The following is a 25859-nucleotide window of genomic DNA, read 5'->3' as shown; positions in this document are numbered from 1 at the left end:
GTTCTTGAGTTTGTGTTCCCATATGATTTCCACAACTCTACCAACCTAATTTCCAACTGTTTATTGATTTGATTTTGTGTTGATATTTACTATAATTACCTTGTGTTTGAACCCTAGACATTATTTTGTTTAACTTTAAATAAACTTACCATTTCTTTATTCAAATATATCTTGTCAGTTGTCCTCTTTATGTTATGACTTTGAGCCGGGTCGTAACATAAATGAATAAGCTTTCCATTGATGTATGGTTTGCTAGGATAGGGCAATATTTGTCCGGTGTATTTATCTATTATAAAATCTGGAATCTGAGGGTGCAAAAAAAATCTAAATATTGAGAAAAATTGCCTTTAAAGTTGTCCATTTATGTTTGCGATTGTGCTGCATTCACTCTCAACAATAAATGTTTTATATATTTACTGTAGGAAATTTACTAAAAATCTTCATGGAACATGATCTTTACTTAATATCCTAATGATTTTTGGCATAAAAGAAAAATTGATCACTTTGATCCATACAATGTATTGTTGGCTATTGCCACAAATATACCCGTGCGACTTGTGACTGTTTTTTGTGATCCAGGGTCACATATTCATTTGAAAGAGGTTTCTGTCCTGGTCTGAGTTAAAGAAATGTCTCAAGATGCTCAGGGCGATGTGTAAGGAGATCAGCCCATAATGCTGAATGTTTTTCAGTCACTCAGCATTATGTATACTATTTTCCTGAATCAGGTTTACATTTTTTTACTCTTTACCTCAGAACATTTGATGTTTTGTATTGATTATCCTTGATTTGATTCTGTAATTGGAATGATACATTTCTCTCAGGTAAATTACCTGACCTAATAAATTATTACATTTGATTTTATTCTGACTTACTCTGAAATGATTGATTCTAGAAGATTACGTTTTACCCATTGTTACTGCAAATCTGCGACAGGTTAGTAACAGACTAATGTCCAGTTTTGAGTGGAGCATAGGGCACACCAACTGCAATTTTAGAGACCTGGCTAACTCTTGGAACTAGTTCAAGTGTACCTAGACTGTAAAGACGAAAAAGGGAATTTCCGTTTAGGACAACAAAATGTTGACCAACAATACCTCTTATGCGCCTTACCTCTGTTTTGATGTAATGTTACTCTAACTTAGTGTACGTGGGAAACCATGGCATGACCAAACCAAAGCTACTACTGTAGCTTAATAATGGTAATATTGGTCGGCTTATATCTCTAGTAGTGGCCATGACCTCTGACTAGAGATAGTGTTACTTTAATTCAAGTGTCTACAGATCCATGGAGACTATGCAAAATACTTTTAGATAGAGCAAGCGTGAAGGCGGCCTTCTAAACAGTATAGTCAATTACCAAGACTGGCGAGTTTGTGATGTGGGCCTGCATAAAAATAAACGTCCAGTGCGAGGACCCTGTGCGACTTTGGCACCCGAACGAACGAGTATAATAAGAGTAAAGAGTTAAATAGAATAATCAAATGCGTAGCTAAACTATTATATAAATGACCAATAACCAAATGGCATTCCAACCTAAATTTGAGGTTGTGATATAATGGAGTCAGATAAAAGTTTAATTGGAATTAAATTACTTTGCCATGTGGATAAGACAGTAATACGCAGAAACCTTAACCCGCCATTTGAAACCATCCTTGGGCCAACTGGACGGGCCTTATAGTATTAAAGAAATAACTGATGTTGATTATTAAAATAATTAATTACAAGAATAATTAATTACAAGATTATTGCACAAAATAATCTGCGTATAATCACATAATCTTCTGTATATATATATATATATATATATATATATATATATATATATATATATATATATATATATTAGATATAAACAGGGTACTCAAGTACTCACCATAGACGGTAAGACTGAACCTGTTGAGCAGCGCCTGTGATTTGGTGCTTCTGACTGTATAAAGTCCAGAGTCTGTGGTTCTGGTGTTTGTGATGGTCAGAGATCCGGGGTGATCCAGTTTCAGTCTGTCTCTGAATCTCTCATCAGGAAAATATGTAATATTCTTCTCTCTGTTGTTGATTTTAGCTATGTGATGGTGTGTGTTGTTGTGTCCAAAACTCCACATTATCAGTTCAGTTTTCTGTATTTCAGTATCAGGGTTTAGAGTGACAGATTCTCCCTCAGTCACTGACACTGACTTCACTGCATCAACACCAAACACTCCTGAACAACAAACAGACATGTTAACTCAGAATTAGGAGATTTACTAGATTGATTGATTTTTTTTTTTTTTTTTTTACATTTTGAAACTATTTAAAAATGTACAACACTTCACTTCACTAATTTCAATATAGCTATATTTCAATAATGTGCAATGAATTAAACCATATCATTGGCAGAGAAGAAATTACGAAAAGTAAAGTCTTACTTACCACTCAGACTCCATAAGCACAAACAGAAGAATATAAACATGTCAAATATTTGTTTTGGCATTTCGCTGATGGGTTTCAAATAAAACGGCTCCTACTTTTGAAAAGGGTAACTGTTAGGTCCTAATACAACAGAAATGTTATGATAAACATAAAACATTTGAACGTTAGTCGATCGATGAGCTGAAGTGGACAGTGCTCCCGGTCTGTCGTGAAAGTGAAAACTCTGAGTGCGTTTAAACTCCTCTAGAGGGCTTCAGACTCAGAGACTGTATGACTTCTCACAGATGGTTTACATCGCCTCGCTGCAAAAGCTTGGCTATCACACTCGATATACGATAGTGTTGCCAACTATTTTCAAAGGAAAGTAGCCTTCCCCTAAAAGTCGCTAAAATGTGCTAGATTACGCCATACATAGCATATTCATGTCATCGCGTCGTACTTGCGTTCTGCCTACCTAATGTGTTTTCTCTCTAAATTAATGCTCTATTAAATAAAATATAATATAATATAATATAATATAATATAATATAATATAATATAATATAATATAATATAATATAATATAATATAATATAATATAATATAATATAACCGAATGTCAAATAAAGCTGTTCTCATTTCCAATAGGCTATTATTATTTTTTTGTCAGACAATAGAAAGATTAGGCTAACTTAGCTATGATATAGTGAATGACTACATTTTTATAGGCTTATGTGGAAAATTATCTGAAAGACTAGGACAATGTTTGTCTGAAATACAACTATTTGAAGATCTGGAATCTGAGGGTGCAAAAAAAATCTAAACATTGAGAAAATGGCCTTTAAAGTTGTCCATTTATGTTTCGCAAATTTGCTGCATTCACTCACAAAAATATATATTTTTTAATATATTTACGGTAGGAAATGAACAAAATATCTTCATGGAGCATGATCTTTACTAAATACCCTAATGATTTTTGGCATAAAATAAAAAATAATTTTGATCCATTCTATTGCCACAAATATACCCATGCAACTTGTGACTGTTTTTTTTTTATGCAGGGTCACATATAGCCTATAGCAGTGGTCGGAAACAGGCGGCCCAAGCCTGTATGCAGATTATTTTGATAGTTGATTAAGTTCTGAAATAGATCTGTCATGACAGCAAGTTAGGCCTAACTCACAATCACTTTATCTTCAGTGATGTTGACTTCAAAATAAAAGTAGGCTACAATAACGTTTTTGAAGCATTGTTTTATTTTGAGATGTTTTTAATTTGAAAAGTTCTGAAAGGCATTCAAAAGAGTCTGTGGATCACTTCATTGCAGATAAAACTGCAACTCATCTTACAATAATACAACAGAATACAACTAAAAAATCTATTATAGGTCTAGGCTACTTATATCTGATTAATCACAGTTTACATTGTAAGGCATGTTTTTTGAATAGCTGCTTTAGAATGATTTGTATTGTCAAAAGTGTTATATAAAGAAAAGAAATGTGGAAAATTTAAACTTAAAAAGAGAGCTTAGATTTTGAACAATTTATTTAATACTTTCTCAAATTATTATTTTTTTAATATAATGTCTACAGTCATTTAAGAACATTTCCACTTTCCTGCGTATATCTGATTAATCAGTGTTTGATGGTGACATTTGTTCTCTCTTCTTCTGTTGAAGACTTCTGGATCTGAATTCATAAACCAAAACGGCAACAGTGGCCACGCCCACCAGAGCAGAGAGAGCCAATCGGATCACAGTTTCAGTAAAACCACAACAGTGGATACTGGTTCCTGAAAGAAGAAATGAGCAATGATGAGCAATGATCTAAACATGGTTAAATTAGTTTGTATATATATATATATAGGGCTGGGTATTGACACAAATTTCACAATTCGATTTCGATTCGATTCAGTATTGATTATTTTGGATATCAGGTACAATACATTGCAAATTTTCTCAAGGAAAACAAATCTCTTAACTATTAGCCTTGTAAACTATGGGAGTCAGTTGTAGCCTATTGGCTTCATTAGCTTATTATAATATTGAAGGTAAAAAATAACTGATTTGTAGGCTATACAAACACTTAAAATACATTTTTACATATTTTACATATTTTCCATACATATTTATTTTTATAATAATAAAGTTATATGAAATTATATAAAAAATGGTGGCTGTCATAAAAAAAACCCAGATTATTCAAACATGCATTAAATATTGAAGAACGTTAAAAATTATAATGAATATGTAATATGGTGCATTAAACCAAATGTTCCTCTCTAGAGTTAATTTTTCTAGCTGACTAACGAGTTTATCTACATTGGATATGTTTTTTCTGAGGTAGGCCTAAATGTGACATGACATGACATTTTTACTAACGTCTTTCCACTGTTGAAACACTGATTGAGCGATTCCATGTGACATGATACGGACTTCGATACGTTGTACTCTATCTTTTAACACACTTTCAGTTGGTCATTCATGTTTATTTGGAGCTGCAACTGATTATTACGGCGGAAGAGAAGTTCATGTGCGCTTAGCGCGGCTGCTGCTCTAGACCTGCGCCAGAGCAATCTCACCCTACAGCGCCAAAACGGTAATTATGTTTTTGAATTTCGAAAGAAAAAGGACGTAATTTGAAATCTGAGACTTTATTTCATATCAATAATAACAAAGCACAAATAGTATTGCGATTTATTGGATTGGATGCGCGCAACAATGTTCCAGTCATTCATCAACTGAAAACGGGATGACTAATCGATTCTTGGGATTTAAGAATCGATATCGTTTCATAAAATGTTTTTACCCAGCCCTAATATATACACTGTACGCACACACACGCACACATATATAATATATATAGTGCCAGTGATACCTGAACATGGCTGACAGAGTTGAGTGTTGTTGAGATGTAGAGTCTGGTTGCTGATGGGATTGTTCACCACACAACTATACGAGTCATCCAGACACTCCAGATGTAGAGAGAGATCAGACAGGCTCCTGAGATCACACACACTCACGCTGTGAAATACACTGTTCCCTTTGTACCAGGAGAGAGTCACATGACTCACATTCACAACTGAACACACCAATGAACAAGATGATGATGATGATGATGATGATGATAAAGAATTTTGTAAAGAGTCACTGCTGATGACAGGAACAGGCAAAGGAGCTGAAAAACAGAGAATAAATCTAATTCAGTATAGAGTGCTGTGAAATATGACAATTCATTGATATTTAAAATTGAATTAATGTAATTAAAGTAGCAGAGAAACAAATGTTATAAAATGTTGACTATTTAATTTGTTTTTATAAATGCAAATTACACTGTTTTGTTCAGTTTTTCTAAAATTACATCCTCTTCCTAAAAAAAGCAAAACAAGAAATATTGCAATATATCGCCTTTCTTACAGTTTCACAATATTGTAAACCCCCTCTGTGATAATACTTATCATTGGCTTGGCAAATTATTGGCGATACACAGCTCTAATTCTGTATCATCACAGAATTGTGTATCATTTTATAATCTCGGTAATTTTGACAGTCATGTCACGGTCACTGACACACATGCATATAACATTACATACATACTGTACACAAGTAATTCTCTCACCATAGACGGTAAGACTGAACCTGTTGAGCAGCGCCTGTGATTTGGTGCTGGTGACTGTATAAAGTCCAGAGTCTGTGGTTCTGGTGTTTGTGATGGTCAGAGATCCGGGGTGATCCAGTTTCAGTCTGTCTCTGAATCTCTCATCAGGAAAATATGTAATAGTCTTCTCTCTGTTGTGGATTTTAGCTATGTGATGGTGTGTGTTGTTGTGTCCAAAACTCCACATTATCAGTTCAGTTTTCTGTATTTCAGTATCAGGGTTTAGAGTGACAGATTCTCCCTCAGTCACTGACACTGACTTCACTGCATCAACACCAAACACTCCTGAACAACAAACATGTTAACTCAGAATTTGGAGATTTACTTGATGTTTTTGTCGGTGTCATTTCTAATTTATCATTGAAAAAGAGCCTTCACTTCACTAACTCATATATCAAGAATGTGTAATACATTTTAAATAAAATTTGAAGAAAAAGAAACAAAACGATATTAGAGTAGGCTAGCCAATATTAGTCTGATAAACAAAAATGAATAACGGAACGTAAGTAATAATAGAATGGTGTGTATGTGGACAAATGATAATATAAAAATAAGTGAAGTGAAGTCATGAAAATACTTACCACTCAGACTCCATAAGCACAAACAGAAGAATATAATCATGTCAAATATTTTCTCTGGCATTTCGCTGAAGGATTTCAAAAAACAACAAAGGCTACGTTAAAACATGCCAAACTGCAAAACACAACGTAAATGTCATATAAACTTTGAACGTTTAGTAATAAAACGACAAAGAGCTGAAGGAGACAGTGCAGCTGGTCTGTTGTAAGGTGTGAAACTGTAGTCAGTGTGAAATTGCAACAAGTTCCTCTACGTTCGAAAATCACTTGCTGACGACAGAGTTATGCTTATTGGTTCAAACAATGGAGTTCTGTTCTGTTCTTCTAGGAATATCATGAAATCTGCGTAGGAATTTTAAATATCTGATATGATTTTCATTGCACCAAATTGGTAGAGAACAGTGACTTAAATCTTGTTTTTATTTTTATTATTATTATTTTTTTACCTCGTCTTTTATTTTAATTTTCATGTTCTGTATTAGGCTACTGTAATTCCTTCACCTTCACTTCCTAATATATATTTTGTGTTGTACTGTAGTCTACTGTCTATAGGCCTATACACTTTGGTAAAATTGTAGCCTACATGTGGATTTGTATGGAAGTTTATGTGTAGCAATATTCAATTTGAAATGTAATATGCAAAATGACAATGCAATATGTAAAATGGCAATGCATTTCTGATTTTAAATTCCCCATACATTTGTGCAATGTTTGGTGCAAAATTCAATGTGCAGTTTGAAAAATGCATTCTGCGCCGATCACGTGCCCGTTAACTCGGCAACAGGTCGTATCAGCTCTGCTGCCGCCCTGTTACGAGCGTTAAATTCACTAGCAGATGAAGTGGAGTGTGAACAGAGAAATAGTGTTTCCGAAGATTATTACGCGTCTGCAGGTGATAGAACCAGTACGATGTTGGACCGTCTGGGTCTGGGAGAGTGGTCTGCCTATCATGCGTCGTCAACACCCATGTCAACATGCTGCGCTGTTGTCTGATGCTGGACTGTGTTGATGGTTTCGTTTTGTATAAAATATTGTCATTGTCTGATACATTATCTTTATTCTTATTAGCCTACTATTAACTGTAATACCCAATAATGTTGGAGATCCTATAGTTTTTCCTTACAAATGCATATTAACGTTACCCAGTGATCACATAATATGACAACGCTCCATTGGTATCCACCTTATTCTGTTTAGTCTAAACAATGCGCGCTGCCATGACGACGACTCCGGTTGCCTACTTCCGTTCGTAGCGCTTGACCTGTACTAGCAGCGAGATAATGAGTTCAAGCTCCTCATGTGCTGTTGTTATTTGTTTTAACAATTCAAAGAAGATTTCAAACTTTTTAGAAACTGAGTGTTTCGAGCATAAGATGAGAAGGAAATAATGCCCATGTCGTTCCGTATCAGATACATTCAATAAAGTAAACGTTTAGAGTGGTTAGCGTTAAAACTGAACTTCTACAGGTCAAGCGAACCGGAAGTAGGGAACCGGAGTCGTCGTTATGGCAGCGCCCATTGTTTAGAGCAGAATAAAGGTGGATACAGTTCCCACAGGCCAGAGCCATAGAGAGAAAGAGTTGCGACACTCTTTGATGTCGCCGCTATGGCTGTCACGTGGTTCATGTAAGCCCCAATAGTTCCAAAACATACGCTGGCTGTCATGCAGGGCCGGCCCGAGGCATAAGCGAACTAAGCGGCTGCTTGGGGCCCCGTCGCCACCAGGGGGCCCCCAAGCGATTATTTTTTTTTTTTTTTTTTTTACATATTAATTAAATTAAACAAGTGACATAAATGAATGAATGGATTAATAATTCAAGACAAGAAAATTCTGATTTCATGATCAATATACCTGCCTACAACTGCTGCGGTGTCTGCCAGTGTTTGAGTGATGCGCATAACCTCGCGTGCATAGACAATTCGTGCGCAAAGTCACGGTAATGTTAAGCCATGTCGCAAAAAATTGATTTGATCAATGATTTATCCTTTAAATTTAATGATATTCAGAACAGAACAAGAATAAAAAAATAACTAAAAACAAGCCAAAACGAAATAATTTAAAGCGAAAGTGCTGGGCTCACGTATCTCTCTCATTAGAATCAAAATGTTTTAACATTCGCGATGGATTTGGATGGTAAACTATTCTTTATTATAGGCTTCTTTGTACTTCACCCACGTTCCAATATCGAGGGGAAAAAAATCATTCTCTTCACATGCGCAAAAATGTGCTTGAAATCCAATATCGAGGGGAAAAAAATCATTCTCTTCACATGCGCAAAAATGTGCTTGCAAATATCACAGTGGAGCGGTGCTTAGGCTACGCAGCGCTGAATACGAATTGTTGGCTTATTTAAACAGAGCAGTGCAATTTTTATATGTTAGGTTGACTATTTTATTACTATATTTTATTACGGCTTTAACGAACAGGCTGCGATGTCAAGATTGCAATGCTTGAATATGTTGTGTGTGTGTGTGTGTGTGTGTGTGTGTGTGTGTGTGTGTGTGTGTGTGTGTGTGTGTGTGTGTGAGGCGCGGGCGCGATCGAACAGTGGAAACATAAAAACATACTCCGTCATGTTCATACAAGACATCATTCAAACTGCAAAAACGTTGGAGGATATTTTTCAAATAAGTTTTTTTTTTTATATGTTTTGTGACAATTTGTTTTCAGAAGTTTCAAAGAGTTAGTAAAAGAGTAAAGAAAAAGTTAAAACATTTTTAAGTATCTATTTTTTATTAAGTATTTATTTTGTATTAATACATAACCTCATTGTATTAATTTATAATGTAACATTATAGAGTGACATTGTGTCAATAATAGTCAAGCACAGGTGACTCCGCGTGGTGGGAGGGGGCCCCCAAACCAAATTCTGCTTAGGGCCCCCAAAAGGCTCGGGCCGGCACTGCTGTCATGCTCTTCTATGGGACAGACAGCAGCGACTGCATTATTGAACGGTAAATATAAAATAAAACACACACCCATGTACTTTTTCAGCTGTTATTGCATTTTGTTAATGTCAGTTTTGCATTTGGAGATAAGTTTTAGGCTATATTTTTGGAGGGAAAAGCTTAGTGTTCATGTTCGCATGGGTAGCACTGGCTTTAGCGGCTCTAACTTAACTTTTCCATATCATTCATCTGATGATGGACGTCTCATGATATTTATTTTAGCACAACTGGGCTGTATTAGGCTATTGATTCCCGTGATTTTGCTTATAAATTTTGATTCAGCCATTAGCCTACCTTCGTGATCACGCAAAGAGGTCTGCCGTGGCGGTCCGTTCAGAGTTCGCTTAAATATTTTTTATTAAACAATGACAGACAACAAAAATGTGTGCTCGTGTGAGTCTGTGTGTGAACAAGAAAAACAAAAACCAGGGGCAGGTGATCCATGAAACAGACAGGACTGGTGATCCCATAACAATCCTAGAGGTCCAGCATTGTTCTCACAAGCCGCTTCACTCAATAAAACATAATGAAAAGTTAATATTGCTATAAAAAATTGCTATAAAGGTGGTAGTGATTCATTACCGAACTCTTACTGTCACAGCTGACGAAGTCGCACTAGCTAGCAGGCAGTGCTTGAAAATTGGTTGAAACAACCAACATAAAATATAAATAATTACGCTGTGCATGTACAAATGAAGACCAGTATAAGCATCGCAAAGGGCCTCTGATTCAATATAGACAGTTGACAAATCAAAAGAGGTCGATATTTCAGCAACTCTCTCTAGAACAACTCGACGCGCAGCAATGTAAGTGAATGGTGTCCAACACCAAAATGACTGTGGGTGCTTCTCAATATCCCTCCTCGTCTCCTCTCTCCTCCGTCCTCCATCCTATGACCCGGAAACCGATCGAGCTCAGCCATCTTGAAGGACATCTCAATTCTCTAATTGCACCGCGAGGAGTCGAGGATCGAGGAGTCAGGAGGCTTCCTGAGGAGTCGTGAGCGAGGATACACAGGTGGATCCTATGCGGAAGAGTTTTATCGACTTAAACGTGACGCACGTATAAATTCTCCTCCCCCTTCACATCGGCCACAATCATTTTGATTTATACTTTACTTTTGCAGTTTATATAAACCACACACCTCACATATTTCAACAGGGTATCTTTCTTTATTATTATTTATTATGAATTTCTTAAATAAACAAATTTCAACAACATAAGGGCAGATCCTCTGAGCGCTGCTGATGACGCGATGAAGTGACGCTCGAGTGATCAATGATTCCAATGTATAAAAAAAGCTTTCATTCGATCCCTCCGTCCTCGCGTCTTTTCCTTGCAGCCTTCCCTCGCATCCTACAGGGGGCGGAGCTGAGACGCGAGGAAAGGAAGCGAGGAGAGGAAACGAGGATGCACAAATAAGAATTGAGAAGCACCCAGAGTTTGGAACTATTCCGATCTTCAAATCCCGGAAGTAGGCGGTTAAAAGCGCCGCCATTATTTACAAGGGAGGTCTATGGGAGTGTCGCAACTCTTTCTCTCTATATTCATGTCACGTGACCTCCCCGGAGACTCCATCTTTGAGGGCATAAGCTGCTGTGTTTACAAGGTTTTACAAGCAAATTTTAAATATTTCTTTCTCTTTATAACGTTACGAAAATCATGAAGAGACAAAGTGACAGAGATTATAAAGACACTCTATTAACACAAGACAGAGAGAGGTACAATGCGAAAATTTCAGTCATAAATGGTGTGGATCCGCATGCGCTAAACTGAGCACTGATTTTGCAGCTTTGCCTCAGATACAGTATTATCCATGTTTACCATTATCTGGTTGCAGTAGCGTACCGTGGGGTTTCAGTCAGGGCCTTCAGTAACGATCTAACAAAAGTTATAAGTATCAATGCATTTAGTCACGTGGAAATTCTCGGTACTAACAATATTAGTAGATCTAGAATGACAAATGTACCAAAAATGACCCAATGTACTAATGAAATTTATTTATGGACATCGTAATGTTATTTTTCCTGAAAATTGTTATTGTACACAAACATGTATTGTATCTGCCCACCCATGTCGATGACATCAGCCGTCGACACATCGCTGGGCCTCTGGGGCGTTCTGTCATACGCATTACAATTTGATTGGCTGATAAAAGTAGAAGATAAAAATATAAAAATAGATCCAAATTTAACTGAACCTCCGGCACGATTTGAACATCCATTGACCCAGCAGGAGATGACCATTTTCACTTTTTATCACGAAATTAACTCGTTTCAGCTTCTTCTTCTTCTAATGTTTTGCCCACAGAAATGGCGCCGGGTCGACAAATGCCCGTATGTTGTGACGTCATGTTGGAACTATGTATTCGGTATTAATAGCTACCGAAAAATAAATGTGACCGCTCTTTATTTATTTATAACTGACTGTAATGTTCAATAAAGTGATGAATGTGATGTGTGACCATCTCTGTTTATTCAGCTGTATAATCATAAAATGAGGCAGACATATGAGTCCCTTTCCATTTTATAAAGCATATTGATAATGTATATTAATACATATGTACATGGTCACGGAATCTGACGGGTCAAATTCATCGACCTAGCCTTTTTTGGGTGAATGTGGAGCAGGTTAAACAACGAAGCAGCACACGAAACTTTAACTGGCACAAACAAGACTATTTTGGGTCAATGTGGAGCAGGGGGGCTGAGTGACCTCAGAATGACCAATAAATAATATTTTAATATTTAAGAAACCGAAGCAGCACAAAATAAACGTTTATCGGCGCAAATTAGAACAAACATGAGTCTATTTTGAGTGAATGTGGCGGGCACGTGATCGGCTCGGAATGCATTTTCAAACTGCACATTGAATTTTGCTACATTCATTGCGGGACACTTAATGCAAATGCAATCGCAAGTGTTGATTGTTTCAACCCTGATTGTTTCTCACTAGTAGAAATAGCCTACCCCTTTTCAGCCGCGATAGCCCTAGAATTTTTTTTATAATCAATAAATAATATTTTTATAATCCATAAAGTGATAGGCCTCAGATTGTCTAAAGACTCTTTTATGTTTACCAGCTTTTGGAATCAATTTATTCAAACCTTGCTTCATATTTTAACCAACTCCTTCTTTTAGGGCACAGAATAATATATTTATATTTACACGTGTAAATGAGGGGTTAGGCAGTCTTTTCTCGAGGCAAAGTATTTTTGATTAAATGCAACATTTTCTCATATATATTTTCTAGTTATTTCATCTGACTGACTCCATAAATTAAAAGGTTTTAATGATATCCGTGCACCATTAAATGTGAGCGAATGTTTGACTATTCCTTTTAACTCTTTAATGAAAATAATGTTAAAGTCAGTTAGAATAATCAAATGTAACAATTTATTATGTCAGGTAAATGTATCATGCCAATTTCATAATCAGTTCAAGGATAATCAATACAATCACATTGAATGCTCTGGAATAAAGAGAAAAGATGCGAACATGATTAGTGAGTTTTGGTCACTCTTTAGTGTACAAAAGGCTAAGCTTTAATGACGCTGGTGCCCTCTGCTGGACATTTCATTTGTTGCACTTTAGGATATAGGGTACTGGTAAAGTGGAACACTTTCTGATAATTTGCCTTCTGCATAATGTTTTATTTTGATCCAAATGTCTTAGCCCCTCATATGATACTATTCTAAATAGCTTACAATAGAAACATTAAACACAGGATGGATGATTCTTCCTCAAACACACATGGACCCCAAACCACATTTTTCCAGGCGAAACTGTCAAACTGGGACACCTTTATTGGCAAACTTGGACACTTTAAACACATTAAATTCTTATTCAAATGTAGGCCCAATGAATTAAATACACAATAACAATATAAACAAAAACAATAATAAAAATCATTTTTTAAGGGGGTGCAGGTACAGCAGATTCTTTCCATCCTTCCCTCCCTCGCCTGTCCACAATATTTTGTATTGGGTTTAGTTTATTTCATATAAATTTAAAAAATAGAAATCTTCATAAACATTTCTTCTTATAGGCTAATTTTATTCCACACAGGCTAAGTTTAATTTATTTTTGTTGAAGATTTTTGCAAATATTGCAAATGTCCCAAGCCATCCAAGCTTGTATCCTCCATCTTTCTTTGTTTTTTTTTTTTGTTTTTTTTGGAATTGGCATTGTTTTTTCAAATCAGTTTACAATCTTTGTTGAAATATCTAGCTAACTAACAAAATTGATGAGGGCAGAACTCTTCTGATTATTCTTTTCACTCCTCTATCAGAAATCTTGCGAGGAGCACTGGTCGAGGGAAATTTATGGTGAAATTATTGTCTTTCCACTTCAGTATTATGGCCCCAAAAGTGCTCACTGGAACATTCAGAAGCTTAGAATGGCGCCTATAACCAATGTCATCAATATGTTTTGCAACAATTAGGTTGCGAAGGTCTTGAGACAGCTCTTTGCTTTTACCCATCATGAGATGTGTCTTGTGTGACACCTTGGCAATGAGACCTTTTTGTAGGCCATCCGTTGGGACTGAACCAGCTGTTATTGTAAGTGGTCACTGGAGGCCGCTCCCAGCAAACATGCTCCTTTGGGGCCCGAATGGGGCCCTTGCGGGCAGCCCACTGTGGGCCCAGATACCGGCGTGAAATGCGGGGCACATGTGGGCCCCAGGTGGGGCCCCATCGGGACAGCCCAAAGTGTGGGCTGACTGTGGGCTAGCCCACACTAAGTAGAGTGGGCCCCCATTGGGGCCAGTTGTGGGCCCACAGCAAACCCCTTTTAAAGACCCACTCCGATGAAAATCATGTTTTTCTACACTGAAAAAAATGTTATGTTGAATTTACTTAATTTTATTACGTCAAGGGGTTGCACGAAATAAATTTATCTAAATCCAGATATATTTTTTAAGTTGAGTGTACTTATATTTTGTAAATTGGTTGTACTTATATTTTATAAGTAATTTCAGATTAATAATATTCATAATTTTAGCTAAACTATTTTAAGTTGAATTTACTTAATTTTTTCAAGAACCAGCCTGTGAATCTCAACAATGGTGACAATTATAAAGCATGTTGCAGTGCATTCTGGGTGCCACCAATCAAAACTCATTCATGGCTCTCACTATGCATTGCTGCATGAATAAATAATGAGCTTATGTTCAAAGGTGATCTGCATCAGGTTAAATGATTGTGAAATAATGATTATGTTAAACACAACCAATACCATCAGATTTCCTTACACTTTAGTTCAACTGGCTGTTACAACTTAAGAGCAGTCGCCAAACAAAGTGTTATGTTAATGGTTTCAGGGTAAAGAGCCCAACTTAAACACCCACTGATCCCCATGATGGTAACTTAAAATTATGGTTGTAACTTAAAGCTGCCGTCGGCAACATTTTTTTTTGATCATATTCAGTGTAATCGACACTATAATCCGACAGAACAACATTAATAAGGTGGTTTTAGAAAAAAACCCGAGCTTCTAACTCCACCTGGAGCGTGTTATTTGTTTTGCAAAAATCCACCGCTCCCGCTTCATCAGGTCCAATCAGCGCAGGGGGGTGTGAGATCTGACTGTCAATCACAGGTCGTGCACACGCCACAGATCCCGTTACCCCCTCGCGCACGTTACAATCACATGCACATATGGCAAGCCATTTTAACATTTAAAAGCAAATTTTGACTATCCGGAATTAACATTGTAGATATCAACAATGTCTTTCTGACTAGTCGTAATTACATTTTGGATAGTTGGAATTGTCATTCAAGATATCTGTAACGTAATTGTGACTAGTCGAAACGACAGATAGAGATATCTGTAATTCAGTTTTGACTAGGCAAAACTGAATTACAGATATCTGCAATGACGTCATTGAAAATGACATTCAACTCGTCACACATCTTAAATGACAATTGCAGATATCTGTAATTCAGTTTTGACTAGGCAGAATGAAAGTTAAAGATATCTCAAACGTCATTATGACTAGTGCAAATTATTGTGCATGACGTTGCTCTATTTTACATATCCATTTCCCCTCCCCACCATAATCAAAGAAAAAGTGGGTTAATTTCCTTATTTCTATGAATGGAAGAAGAAAGAAGCAGTCATGGCGTTGGCTGTAATCGAAAAAAACACCAGAAAATGTTTTTTATATACAAAAAAAATAAAATAATTTTTACAATGCTATGTTTATGTTCATGCTTAAAAGGTTGTTGTTGCCGTAAGATTTATGCGTGAAAAAGATTCACACTAATTCACTTTAATAAAGATGCTTACATGCGTGCTATTCTTGAAAGTACAATAACATTAACTTCCTTAGATGAGAAACAAAGTTCTTAGTTCAGATTAGTTCTTATTTTTAATTTTACTTTTTCAGTTTGAAACAGCATGAAAAAAGACGATTAAAAACTCTGGTTGCTCCGACATGGTGCTAATCAGTGCTAATTAAAGTTAACAGTTAACAGGTGCTATGTGATTTGATGATTTGAACAACACGATCTGCTCCCGCCTAAAGTGTGATGCATGCATACAGATATCTGCAACGTCATTTGGCCTAGTCAAAACTCTAATTCAAGATATCTGTAATTACATTTTGACTAGGCAGAATAAAAGTTACAGATATCTCAAATTTCAGATATCTCTAATCAAACTTAATTTCAAGATATCTTTAACTTGATAATAGATATCTACAATTAAATTATGACTATCCCTAACTCCAGTTTGAGATATCTACAACGCCATTTTGACTAGACATAACTCTAGTTACAGATATCTACAACGTAATTTCGCCTAGTCAAAACTTAATTTAAGATATCTGAAAAGGAACATGTAGATATCTTGAATTGAGGTGAAATAAAGATATCTTGAACTGGAGTTATGACTAGTCAGAATCTAATTGAAGATATCTCAAACTAGAATTACAGATATCTACAATTCAGTTACAGATATCCGTAATTCACATAGTGGATATCTGCAACTGAATTGTAGATATCTGTAATGATAAACCCCATTCAAATGAATGGCAAAAGTGATGTCATTTGTCCTAGGAAGAATGTCTTTGTGGATATCTGAAATGACAATTATGGATAGGAAGAATGTAGTTGCGGATATCTGAAATGTTCTTTTCGACTAGGCAAAACTGAATTAAAGATATCTGCAACACATATCCAGTCTAGCTTTTAAATGTTAAAATGGCTTGCCATATGCACACGCCTATGGCAAGCCATTTTAACATTTAAAAGCTAGACTGGATATGTGTTGAAGATATCTTTAATTCAGTTTTGCCTAGTCGAAAAGAACATTTCAGATATCCGCAACTACATTCTTCCTATCCATAATTGTCATTTCAGATATCCACAAAGACATTCTTCCTAGGACAAATGACATCACTTTTGCCATTCATTTGAATGGGGTTTATCATTACAGATATCTACAATTCAGTTGCAGATATCCACTATGTGAATTACGGATATCTGTAACTGAATTGTAGATATCTGTAATTCTAGTTTGAGATATCTTCAATTAGATTCTGACTAGTCATAACTCCAGTTAAAGATATCTTTAATTCACCTCAATTCAAGATATCTACATGTTCCTTTTCAGATATCTTAAATTAAGTTTTGACTAGGCGAAATTACGTTGTAGATATCTGTAACTAGAGTTATGACTAGTCAAAATGGCGTTGTAGATATCTCAAACTGGAGTTAGGAATAGTCATAATTTAATTGTAGATATCTATTATCAAGTTAAAGATATCTTGAAATTAAGTTTGATTAGAGATATCTGAAATTTGAGATATCTGTAACTTTTATTCTGCCTAGTCAAAATGTAATTACAGATATCTTGAATTAGAGTTTTGACTAGGCCAAATGACGTTGCAGATATCTGTATGCATGCATCACACTTTAGGCGGGAGCAGATCGTGTTGTTCAAATCATCAAATCACATAGCACCTGTTAACTGTTAACTTTAATTAGCACTGATTAGCACCATGTCGGAGCAACCAGAGTTTTTAATCGTCTTTTTTCATGCTGTTTCAAACTGAAAAAGTAAAATTAAAAATAAGAACTAATCTGAACTAAGAACTTTGTTTCTCATCTAAGGAAGTTAATGTTATTGTACTTTCAAGAATAGCACGCATGTAAGCATCTTTATTAAAGTGAATTAGTGTGAATCTTTTTCACGCATAAATCTTACGGCAACAACAACCTTTTAAGCATGAACATAAACATAGCATTGTAAAAATTATTTTATTTTTTTTGTATATAAAAAACATTTTCTGGTGTTTTTTTCGATTACAGCCAACGCCATGACTGCTTCTTTCTTCTTCCATTCATAGAAATAAGGAAATTAACCCACTTTTTCTTTGATTATGGTGGGGAGGGGAAATGGATATGTAAAATAGAGCAACGTCATGCACAATAATTTGCACTAGTCATAATGACGTTTGAGATATCTTTAACTTTCATTCTGCCTAGTCAAAACTGAATTACAGATATCTGCAATTGTCATTTAAGATGTGTGACGAGTTGAATGTCATTTTCAATGACGTCATTGCAGATATCTGTAATTCAGTTTTGCCTAGTCAAAACTGAATTACAGATATCTCTATCTGTCGTTTCGACTAGTCACAATTACGTTACAGATATCTTGAATGACAATTCCAACTATCCAAAATGTAATTACGACTAGTCAGAAAGACATTGTTGATATCTACAATGTTAATTCCGGATAGTCAAAATTTGCTTTTAAATGTTAAAATGGCTTGCCATAAGCGCTTCACATTTGTACGTTAACCTTTCTCATCGTCTAACCAGGGGCGTACAATTTTGCTCCTGTTGAGCCGTTGTCCTGAAGAATTAAGTTTCAACCCCAATTAAACACCTGAACCACCTAATCAAGCTTTTATTAGGTGTGTTGAGACAAGTAAGAGCTAAACTCAACGGGACAGCGGCCTTCTAGGACCGAGTTAGGCCGCCCCGGTCTAAACCAATCAGAGCAGCTTTTTTTTTTCCCGCTCCGTGTTGTCGTCACTCACAGCTGTTTTGTGAGGAAAGGAAAAAAACGCACCCTAATCTTTTCCGGTATTTGTTTGTAGTGTTTGTATTTGTGGTTTATTGTGACTGTGTGTTATATTAATGTATAATCATTCTTTATAATAAACTTCAACATATCAAAAGGCTGCTTAATTCATACTTACCAACAATTTGACGAACTGACGACAAACTAAACAAACTTAAAACCGGCTAGTAGTAATGAATAAAACAAGAAGTAAAAACACGTATAACAAATGAACAGATACAAAATATATACAGTTAATTGCTAATTACGGGTTATTAATGTGGGTAAATTGATCAAAATGTTGAGTGTGCAGTAGGCTGAGGAAATAGAAACGGTCATCTGATGCAAATCATGATGGTCATCGTATATATAGCCTAAGGTCACGTGACATTCATTCAGTTTATTTTATTTATTTATTTATTCTGAGCTACAGACAGAAAATACAATGTGCTCATGATTAGAGCGTTTATTAATTTTGCGACATTGTAATGTATTGCTTAGTAGAGAATTAAATTGTTTTATTTTTGTCCTTGCTTATACCCTTTTCAGTTGGTAAACATGGTGACTATTTGTGTGGGCGGAGCTTAGGTGGAGGCAGAACGATCCCTATGGCCGCTTCACTAATGTTAGTGTGCAAGTTTTATTAGCTTTTGTTAGCTTGTTTTTTAACAACAACATTGTTTGCAACATTAAGCCTTTGCATGTGCTTGTCCTTTGGACAAGTAAATCTGTCATTCACTTGTCCAAGTAAAAAAGTTGCTTGTCTGAAATTTGTGTGTGTTGTAAATATAATTTATTCTGAAGACATATTCTCATCTGGGTTCAATCAGCTCTGATGTGTTAAAATCTGCATATTGTTATATCTGCACCTTTAAAGGGCTTATTAAATCTTATTAAATTTATGCTTCATCTTTTGTTTAAAATTTTTAAACTATATATTTGATTACACTTTCTTACCAGGTTCTTCCAAAAAGATTAGTCACAATCAATCACAACAATGTAACGTTATACAATCTTAGATGATTCACAAATAATCACAATAATTTAGAAAACATTATGCAAAAAAAATTCAAATTGGAGCCTGTACTCCATCGATTCTTGCACCCAACAACACAACAAGATGACATTTAATAACAATAATAATGATTTAAGCTCTTATTATGTAGCCGAATCTGTTTGTATTGGCCGCCTCCAGTTTCCCGTTTGTTTTGCTTCCAGCTTACGCTGTAACGGCGACACAAAAGGGGTCTATAGATGAGGTTGATAGAAGTTAGCCACTTTCGTTCAGACAGAGGATGAAATGTGTCAAAAATCGCAATGCATATCGTATCTGGACATATCGTGATAGTATCGAATCGGGAGATGTATCGCCCCACCCCAAGTAGTTATTAATTGTTACTAGCATAACATTTTATTCAACAACCAATCCTGAAAAACATATAATATGATAATGTAATTTAATTTATGGAAGCATTAAGCCATGGAAGGTCATGTACTAGTGACTTTACCTTTTGTTTTAATACAGTTTATTTACAGTGTATTTCATTCTGCTTACCTGACTCAGAACTGCAGAACTCCTGTCCTGATTGGCTGTGGCACCTCCATCGGCGACTGGTCTTTGTATGGAGCCACCGTGAGAGGCCATCATTTTACTATAGATCTTGTCTCTTCTCCCACAAACTCCAATTTCAGGTACTTTATTTGAATTTAATTTTTTTGCTGCAGTAACGTTGATGTATTTAATCTACAGATTTTCTCTATTAACAACGCCTCTTGCAGTTCAAAACGCTTCTGCTACGTCATGCATTTTTGTCAGTTATGCTTTCAAATTTAATACGTAAGGCAGTCTGTCAGAAGTAGGGATGCACCGATACCCTTTTTTCAGAATCGATCCGATACCAAAAATTCAGAGTATCGGCTGATACCGATCCGTACCGATACCAGTGCAGTTTATTTTTTATCAAGTAGAATTTCTATAACTGTGTTGAACTGATAATAAGAACTGAAAAAAAGAAAAACAGCAACAAAATATATATGATCATAATCTGACATAACTGCTGTTATAAACTAGATGTGTGGTGTGCAGGGCGTGTTTGAACCCAGAATGGTCAGATGTAGGCTAGACGAAATTGCGTGGCATATAGTGTTGTAGCCGCTAGGGCTGCAACAAACGATTATTTTGATAATCGATTAATCTAACGATTAATCGACTAATCATCGATTATTTCGCCGACTAATCAGTAAGTTTGGAACGATTATTCAGCTTTTTCAATTAGTTAAAACACTGAGTTATACATATTCTAACTATAATATAATAAAAAGAAAATCACTTCAGCTTTTGAAATGGTTGTTTTAATGAACTTTGAGCAACTAAACAGGTCATTCTCTTTAAGTTTTCAGATTTCTGTCCAACTCAAATCACACACAAATGCTCTCTAAGCATTGTTTAAATATTCTGTTCTTTTTCAATAGAAAAAAATAAACAAAAATTAATCAGCTGCATTACAGACAAACTTTATCTGCAAACAATTATTATAAGAATAAAATACAATAAAAATTGACATGACAATTGAGCTGACAAAGACATTCTCATTCACCTTTTAATTTACAGTATGAAAAAGTAACTGACATGATATTCTTCATAACATCTCCTTTTGTAAGTCTTCAAGAATATGGAACAAAATACAGGCAAGTGATAAGACTGTAATACCTAATAGTGTTACAATAATAAAAACAGCCCTGACTCCTAATTCTATGCAAAAATAAATCATCACATTACTGTAATTATATTATTATTGTTAATATTATTGCTATTATTAGTAGTATTGAATTCTCTAATAAAAGAGATTTACTGCTAAGTTAGTTATTTAGCTCCAGCTGGAGAACATTCACCTCTCACCGGCTCCTCTTGTTTCCTCTTTGAGTGCTTTAACATGCATGTTGTGCTCCCGTGAAAAGCAAGTTCCGCCTTGCATGTATTGCATACGACAGCATTCTTGGTTTGCAGTTTTGTGAAACTTTCACACGTACACCTTGCTAGTTCGGATTCGTTTGCACTCCGTCATAATTCGCGCTGTGTTTTCCTCTCATTTGTAACGGCTGCATTGCACTCTAGCGCTACAGCTCCGTAGCGGTCAAATCGCGATATTGCAGGCCCTTACATTAGGTCACGTGAGATCAAACGACTACTCGACAACAAGATATTTTGTCGACAATGTCGACTAATCGTTTCAGCCCTAGTAGCCGCGTCTGTTCAATTGGTGAAATGTTATAAGGCTAACTCAGTTTTGTGGTAACGTTAGCCATGTTCTTCATGTATCGATCGGCCTTTTGACAGCTTCGGCTGAAGTTGTCCTTGTGTTAATTGTCGTGTAATAACTTCTGTATGACCTGGCAATAAACATTTTTGTAAGTGTGTCTATAATGTGATAGTCTAAACTGATTTTATGTCGGGTGTCGGTTCTATTTTAAGCGGGTCGGGTGCAGATTTTAATTAGTGCTTCTGTCGGAAAACATTTGTAGCGCCCAATAAACGGCTCTGGGCATTCGTAAACCACGCCTCAAATACGAGAAAATGAACATGTGGTTCCCAGACCACGTCTCAAAGAGAAAGAGGTCTGACGTTAGCCAGGCTAACGCTTTGTAGTAGTTTTTTTTTTTTTTTTTTTTTTGTTAATTGAAAATGTTCTATGCTCAATTACTTTACTCAATTACGGTAGCCGATTATGTCTTCCCCAAAAGTACGAGTGGATTGGAGAAGCAGGCTGGGGAGTTTCATTTTTTGTTGTTGTCTGTAACTATTTGGCAGACGTGACGTAGCCTACAAACAAGGTCTCGCAAAGACTGCAATACAATATTTGTTCCTCCAAAACCCCTTTACTGTTAAAATTACAAGATATCGCAGCGGACATTCAAATGGACTCTTTATTATGAATATAGGACTGACCTGAAGAAAAATGCTATATCTACTGTAAATGCTGGTACACTCGCTTTCTCGACCTCTCACAATACTTGACTCTAGCTTCAATGAACAATATCAATGAGATCAAAACATGTTTAAATTGCAAAGAGTGGTTGCTAGGGGTGTTGTTTAGTGATACATAGAACCGTTGGGTGAAGCGGTCACATCGTGAATAAAACACAGCTATTGACCAATCAGAATCAAGGATTGGAACTAACTGTTTTATAAATTGTAGGTCAATCCTTGGGTGTGGACCTTCCTACACTTTCAACATCATTTATAAACAAGTTGTAAAGCAGAAGCCAGTTTAACCCAATAATTATGTTTAAAAAAAAGTAAGAAAAAACATACATTGTATCATAATTGACGTGACAAGAGTCCAATCAAAGCGTGACTTCATCTGTCACATCTGAACTAGCAGCATATTTTATGACTGGAGAAGATAGGATTATTTGAGTCAGGCATAGACCACAAAACTGACAGTAGCAGAGAAAGTGCTTCAAATACCCAAGCATGTAGTTTATCGTGGTTTGCCCTGTCAGATAATTTGACAGATGCGTGTGGACTTGAGGCGCGTTTCTCCAGTGTATAACTTATATTTGATGGTTGTGTGTTGATGGAAGTGCAGTAATTAAAACATAAGTTTTGCTAAAATATTTATATGAAATGTAGGTTTAATATTCTACATGTATTTATGAGCCGTAACTGTAAACGGGGTATACGTGTAATTACCACAATTGTTACATGTAATACAATGGCTATGTTCATTTACTTATTTCAGATGAGTAAATGTGTAACCAGACTATTTCTGCAATGTCACCGCTGGAACAACAGAAAGTGTGATCATTTCAGGTATAGTACTATATATGTTAGTGTTGGGCGATATGCTCCATTTTCATATTGTCATATCGTCAGCCTGTGAGATCGGCGATACATGATATTATCGTGAGGGGGGCGGGGCTTACTTATTTGATTATTTCCTGGTATAGTGAGGTAAAAAAAAAGATCCTAATCATTCTTGTATCTGACTCAGAGTATTTCGACATGTCAGTGGGACATCCTTATCCTCTCATGCCGTTACAGATGCATCATTTTGACTGTACTTCTGCACGAGATGAGAACACGTTTTAATCATTTCTTGGGTCAAGAAAGAGTCGGACTCTGCGATATATGTCCTCCTACCAGTGCTCTCTCTGTCTGTATGACCTTCACATATGCGCACCGTACTTCAATAAGCCAAATAACGCAGGTTGTGTTTTAAATGCCGGGAGAAATCAAAGGCAAAAATCTGAAAGTCGATCGGTTATACTTAAACTTATGATAAACTCTGATAAAGGAAAACGGGTTAATGCGTTTACATGACCACATGCATTGTCAGTTTATTCAGCATAATCGAGTTAATAACGTGCATGTAAACGTGCTCATTCCCTGAAAGTGAAAGCAGAAACGGACTGAGCTTTCACTGCATTACCGGCGCGTTCTCTCAAGCCCCTTTCACACAGCGCGATGATCCCGGCAAATTGCCGGGAAATTGCCAGAACGCCTTCTGTGTGAACGCAAACACGACCCGGCATCGATGCCGGGGTGGAGACCTAGTAACATTACCGTGTTCAGTCCCGGAACGCGCGCTGTGTGAACAAAAGCCATAATAATGCCGTGTCGTAGTGATGACGCTGAAGCGCGGGATCGTTCGCCAGCTGTGAAACGGTACGTCATGCGCAAGTTTATGATCGAATGATTCGAATCAGAGAAAAAAAATGCAGAAGTGTTAAGTGCAGAAGAGAGAAATCGCAGCTCATAAGCAAACTTAAAGGGATAGTTCACTTAAAATTCTGTCATTATATACTATGGTAAATGGACTGCATTTATATAGCGCTTTCACAGACCCAATGGCCACCAAAGCGCTTTACAATATTGCCTCACATTCACCCATTCACTCACTCATTCATACACCGACGGCGGTGAGTATATACTACTCACCCTCATGTTGTTTCAAACCTGTATGAATTTCTTTCTTCTGCTGAACTCAAAGGAAGATATTTAGAAGAATGTCAGTAACCAGACAGTTTCTTGGTCCCATTGACTTCCATAATAGGAAAAAAATATACTATGGAAGTCAATGGGACCCAGAAACTGTCTGGTTACTGACATTCTTCTAAATATCTTCCTTTGAGTTCAGCAGAAGAAAGAAATTCATACAGGTTTGAAACAACATGAGGGTGAGTATATGATGACAGAATTTTCATTTTAAAGTGGAGTATCCCTTTAAGACGCTGCTGAGACATTACAAGTCACATCGATGTCACGTGTCTTTACGGGATTTTTATCACGAATCTTATCGTGTCTGGTTAGGGCACGATGTTACTCCTACCAGTTAACATTTGATCTCAGCAATACTGGTAAATGAGCAAAACAAAGTGTTTTTTTTTTTTTTTTAAAGGTGCTCAAAGTGATTTTGGATGACTTCTCTTCTTGTTGACGTTGAAAGTTTTGTCAAACAAAACGGAGGCTAGCTAGACCCTCCCTCCTCCTCCGCACACTAACCCCCCAAACCACACCCCCAAATCCTTCTTGTCAGTTATTGGCTGGAACAGTTTGTTGGGTTTCGTTGTGCGGGTGAGCCCAGTCTGTTTTTCTTGCCGTTTGTGGAGCCTGGGCTGTCTACAGAGACTGTTTCTTTACAGTGTTCAGGGGACAGGCAGCTAGCGGATAGTGAGGAGATGTTTGCTGTATGTGACAAATGTTTTGGCCTAAAAAACGTGGCATTGCTTAGAGCACCTTTAATTTTAAAATTAAATACTGTGAGAATCATGTTCAAACTGATTCAATCTGATTTAAATTCCACAGCTATTATCTATTAAGGAGGTTGTTGACAGTATTGTGTTCATGTTTCTTCATTTCACATGGTGTTCACTGCCCATTGTTGTTTGTGAGAAATAAGTATTTTAACCCACTGTAACTTTCCTTATAGAATGCTCTAACATCTTTTTCATTTTCTTTTCTCTACCAAACAGCTTAGGAGAGAGTTCATCCTCAGATGCAGATCTACCTCTAGTCCACCTTCATTCCCACACCCACATGGCCATCAATGTTTCATTAAATAATAAATATGCAATAAAATAATAAATATGCAGTCCATAACCAGTGTCTGCCATGCACGATCTGTTCATTGCAAATGTTTTAGATTGTTCTATTAAAGCTCATTATAATCTTTGAGACCAGTATTATGGTAGCTGCAACACTTCCTAGGGAA

The 25859-nt window shown here is 36.3% G+C and overlaps 2 protein-coding genes and 1 long non-coding RNA gene across 3 annotated transcripts in view; 1 reads left to right on the top strand and 2 right to left on the bottom strand.

Moving 5' to 3' along the window:
- LOC309476157 (natural killer cell receptor 2B4-like) overlaps positions 1–2717 on the bottom strand; it is a 32413-nt gene extending 29696 nt beyond the window's left edge. The window contains exons 1-2 of the mRNA XM_082139383.1: positions 2410–2717; positions 1877–2200 (exon numbers count right to left, since the gene is read on the bottom strand). Of these exons, the coding sequence (XP_081995509.1) occupies positions 1877–2200; positions 2410–2470 (385 nt within the window). The 5' untranslated portion in view covers positions 2471–2717. The remainder of the gene's footprint in view (positions 1–1876; positions 2201–2409) is intronic.
- Positions 1–6757, bottom strand: part of LOC309476195 (uncharacterized protein) — a 65952-nt gene extending 59195 nt beyond the window's left edge. Inside the window, exon 1 of the mRNA XM_082139443.1 lies at positions 6626–6757. Within this exon, the coding sequence (XP_081995569.1) occupies positions 6626–6686 (61 nt within the window). The 5' untranslated portion in view covers positions 6687–6757. The remainder of the gene's footprint in view (positions 1–6625) is intronic.
- A 13132-nt stretch (positions 6758–19889) lies between these two features.
- Positions 19890–25747, top strand: LOC309476389. The gene is made up of 3 exons (XR_014198095.1): positions 19890–20337; positions 23388–23458; positions 25621–25747. It is a non-coding gene; the product is annotated as an uncharacterized lncRNA (long non-coding RNA).
- The last annotated feature ends 112 nt before the right edge of the window (positions 25748–25859 follow it).

The sequence above is a fragment of the Leuciscus leuciscus genome (assembly GCF_965113295.1).
Source record: "Leuciscus leuciscus genome assembly, chromosome: 15".
Classification (NCBI taxonomy): Eukaryota; Metazoa; Chordata; class Actinopteri; order Cypriniformes; family Leuciscidae; genus Leuciscus; species Leuciscus leuciscus.
Note: the sequence above shows the minus strand (reverse complement) of the source record. Positions and strands in the feature narration are given on the sequence as shown.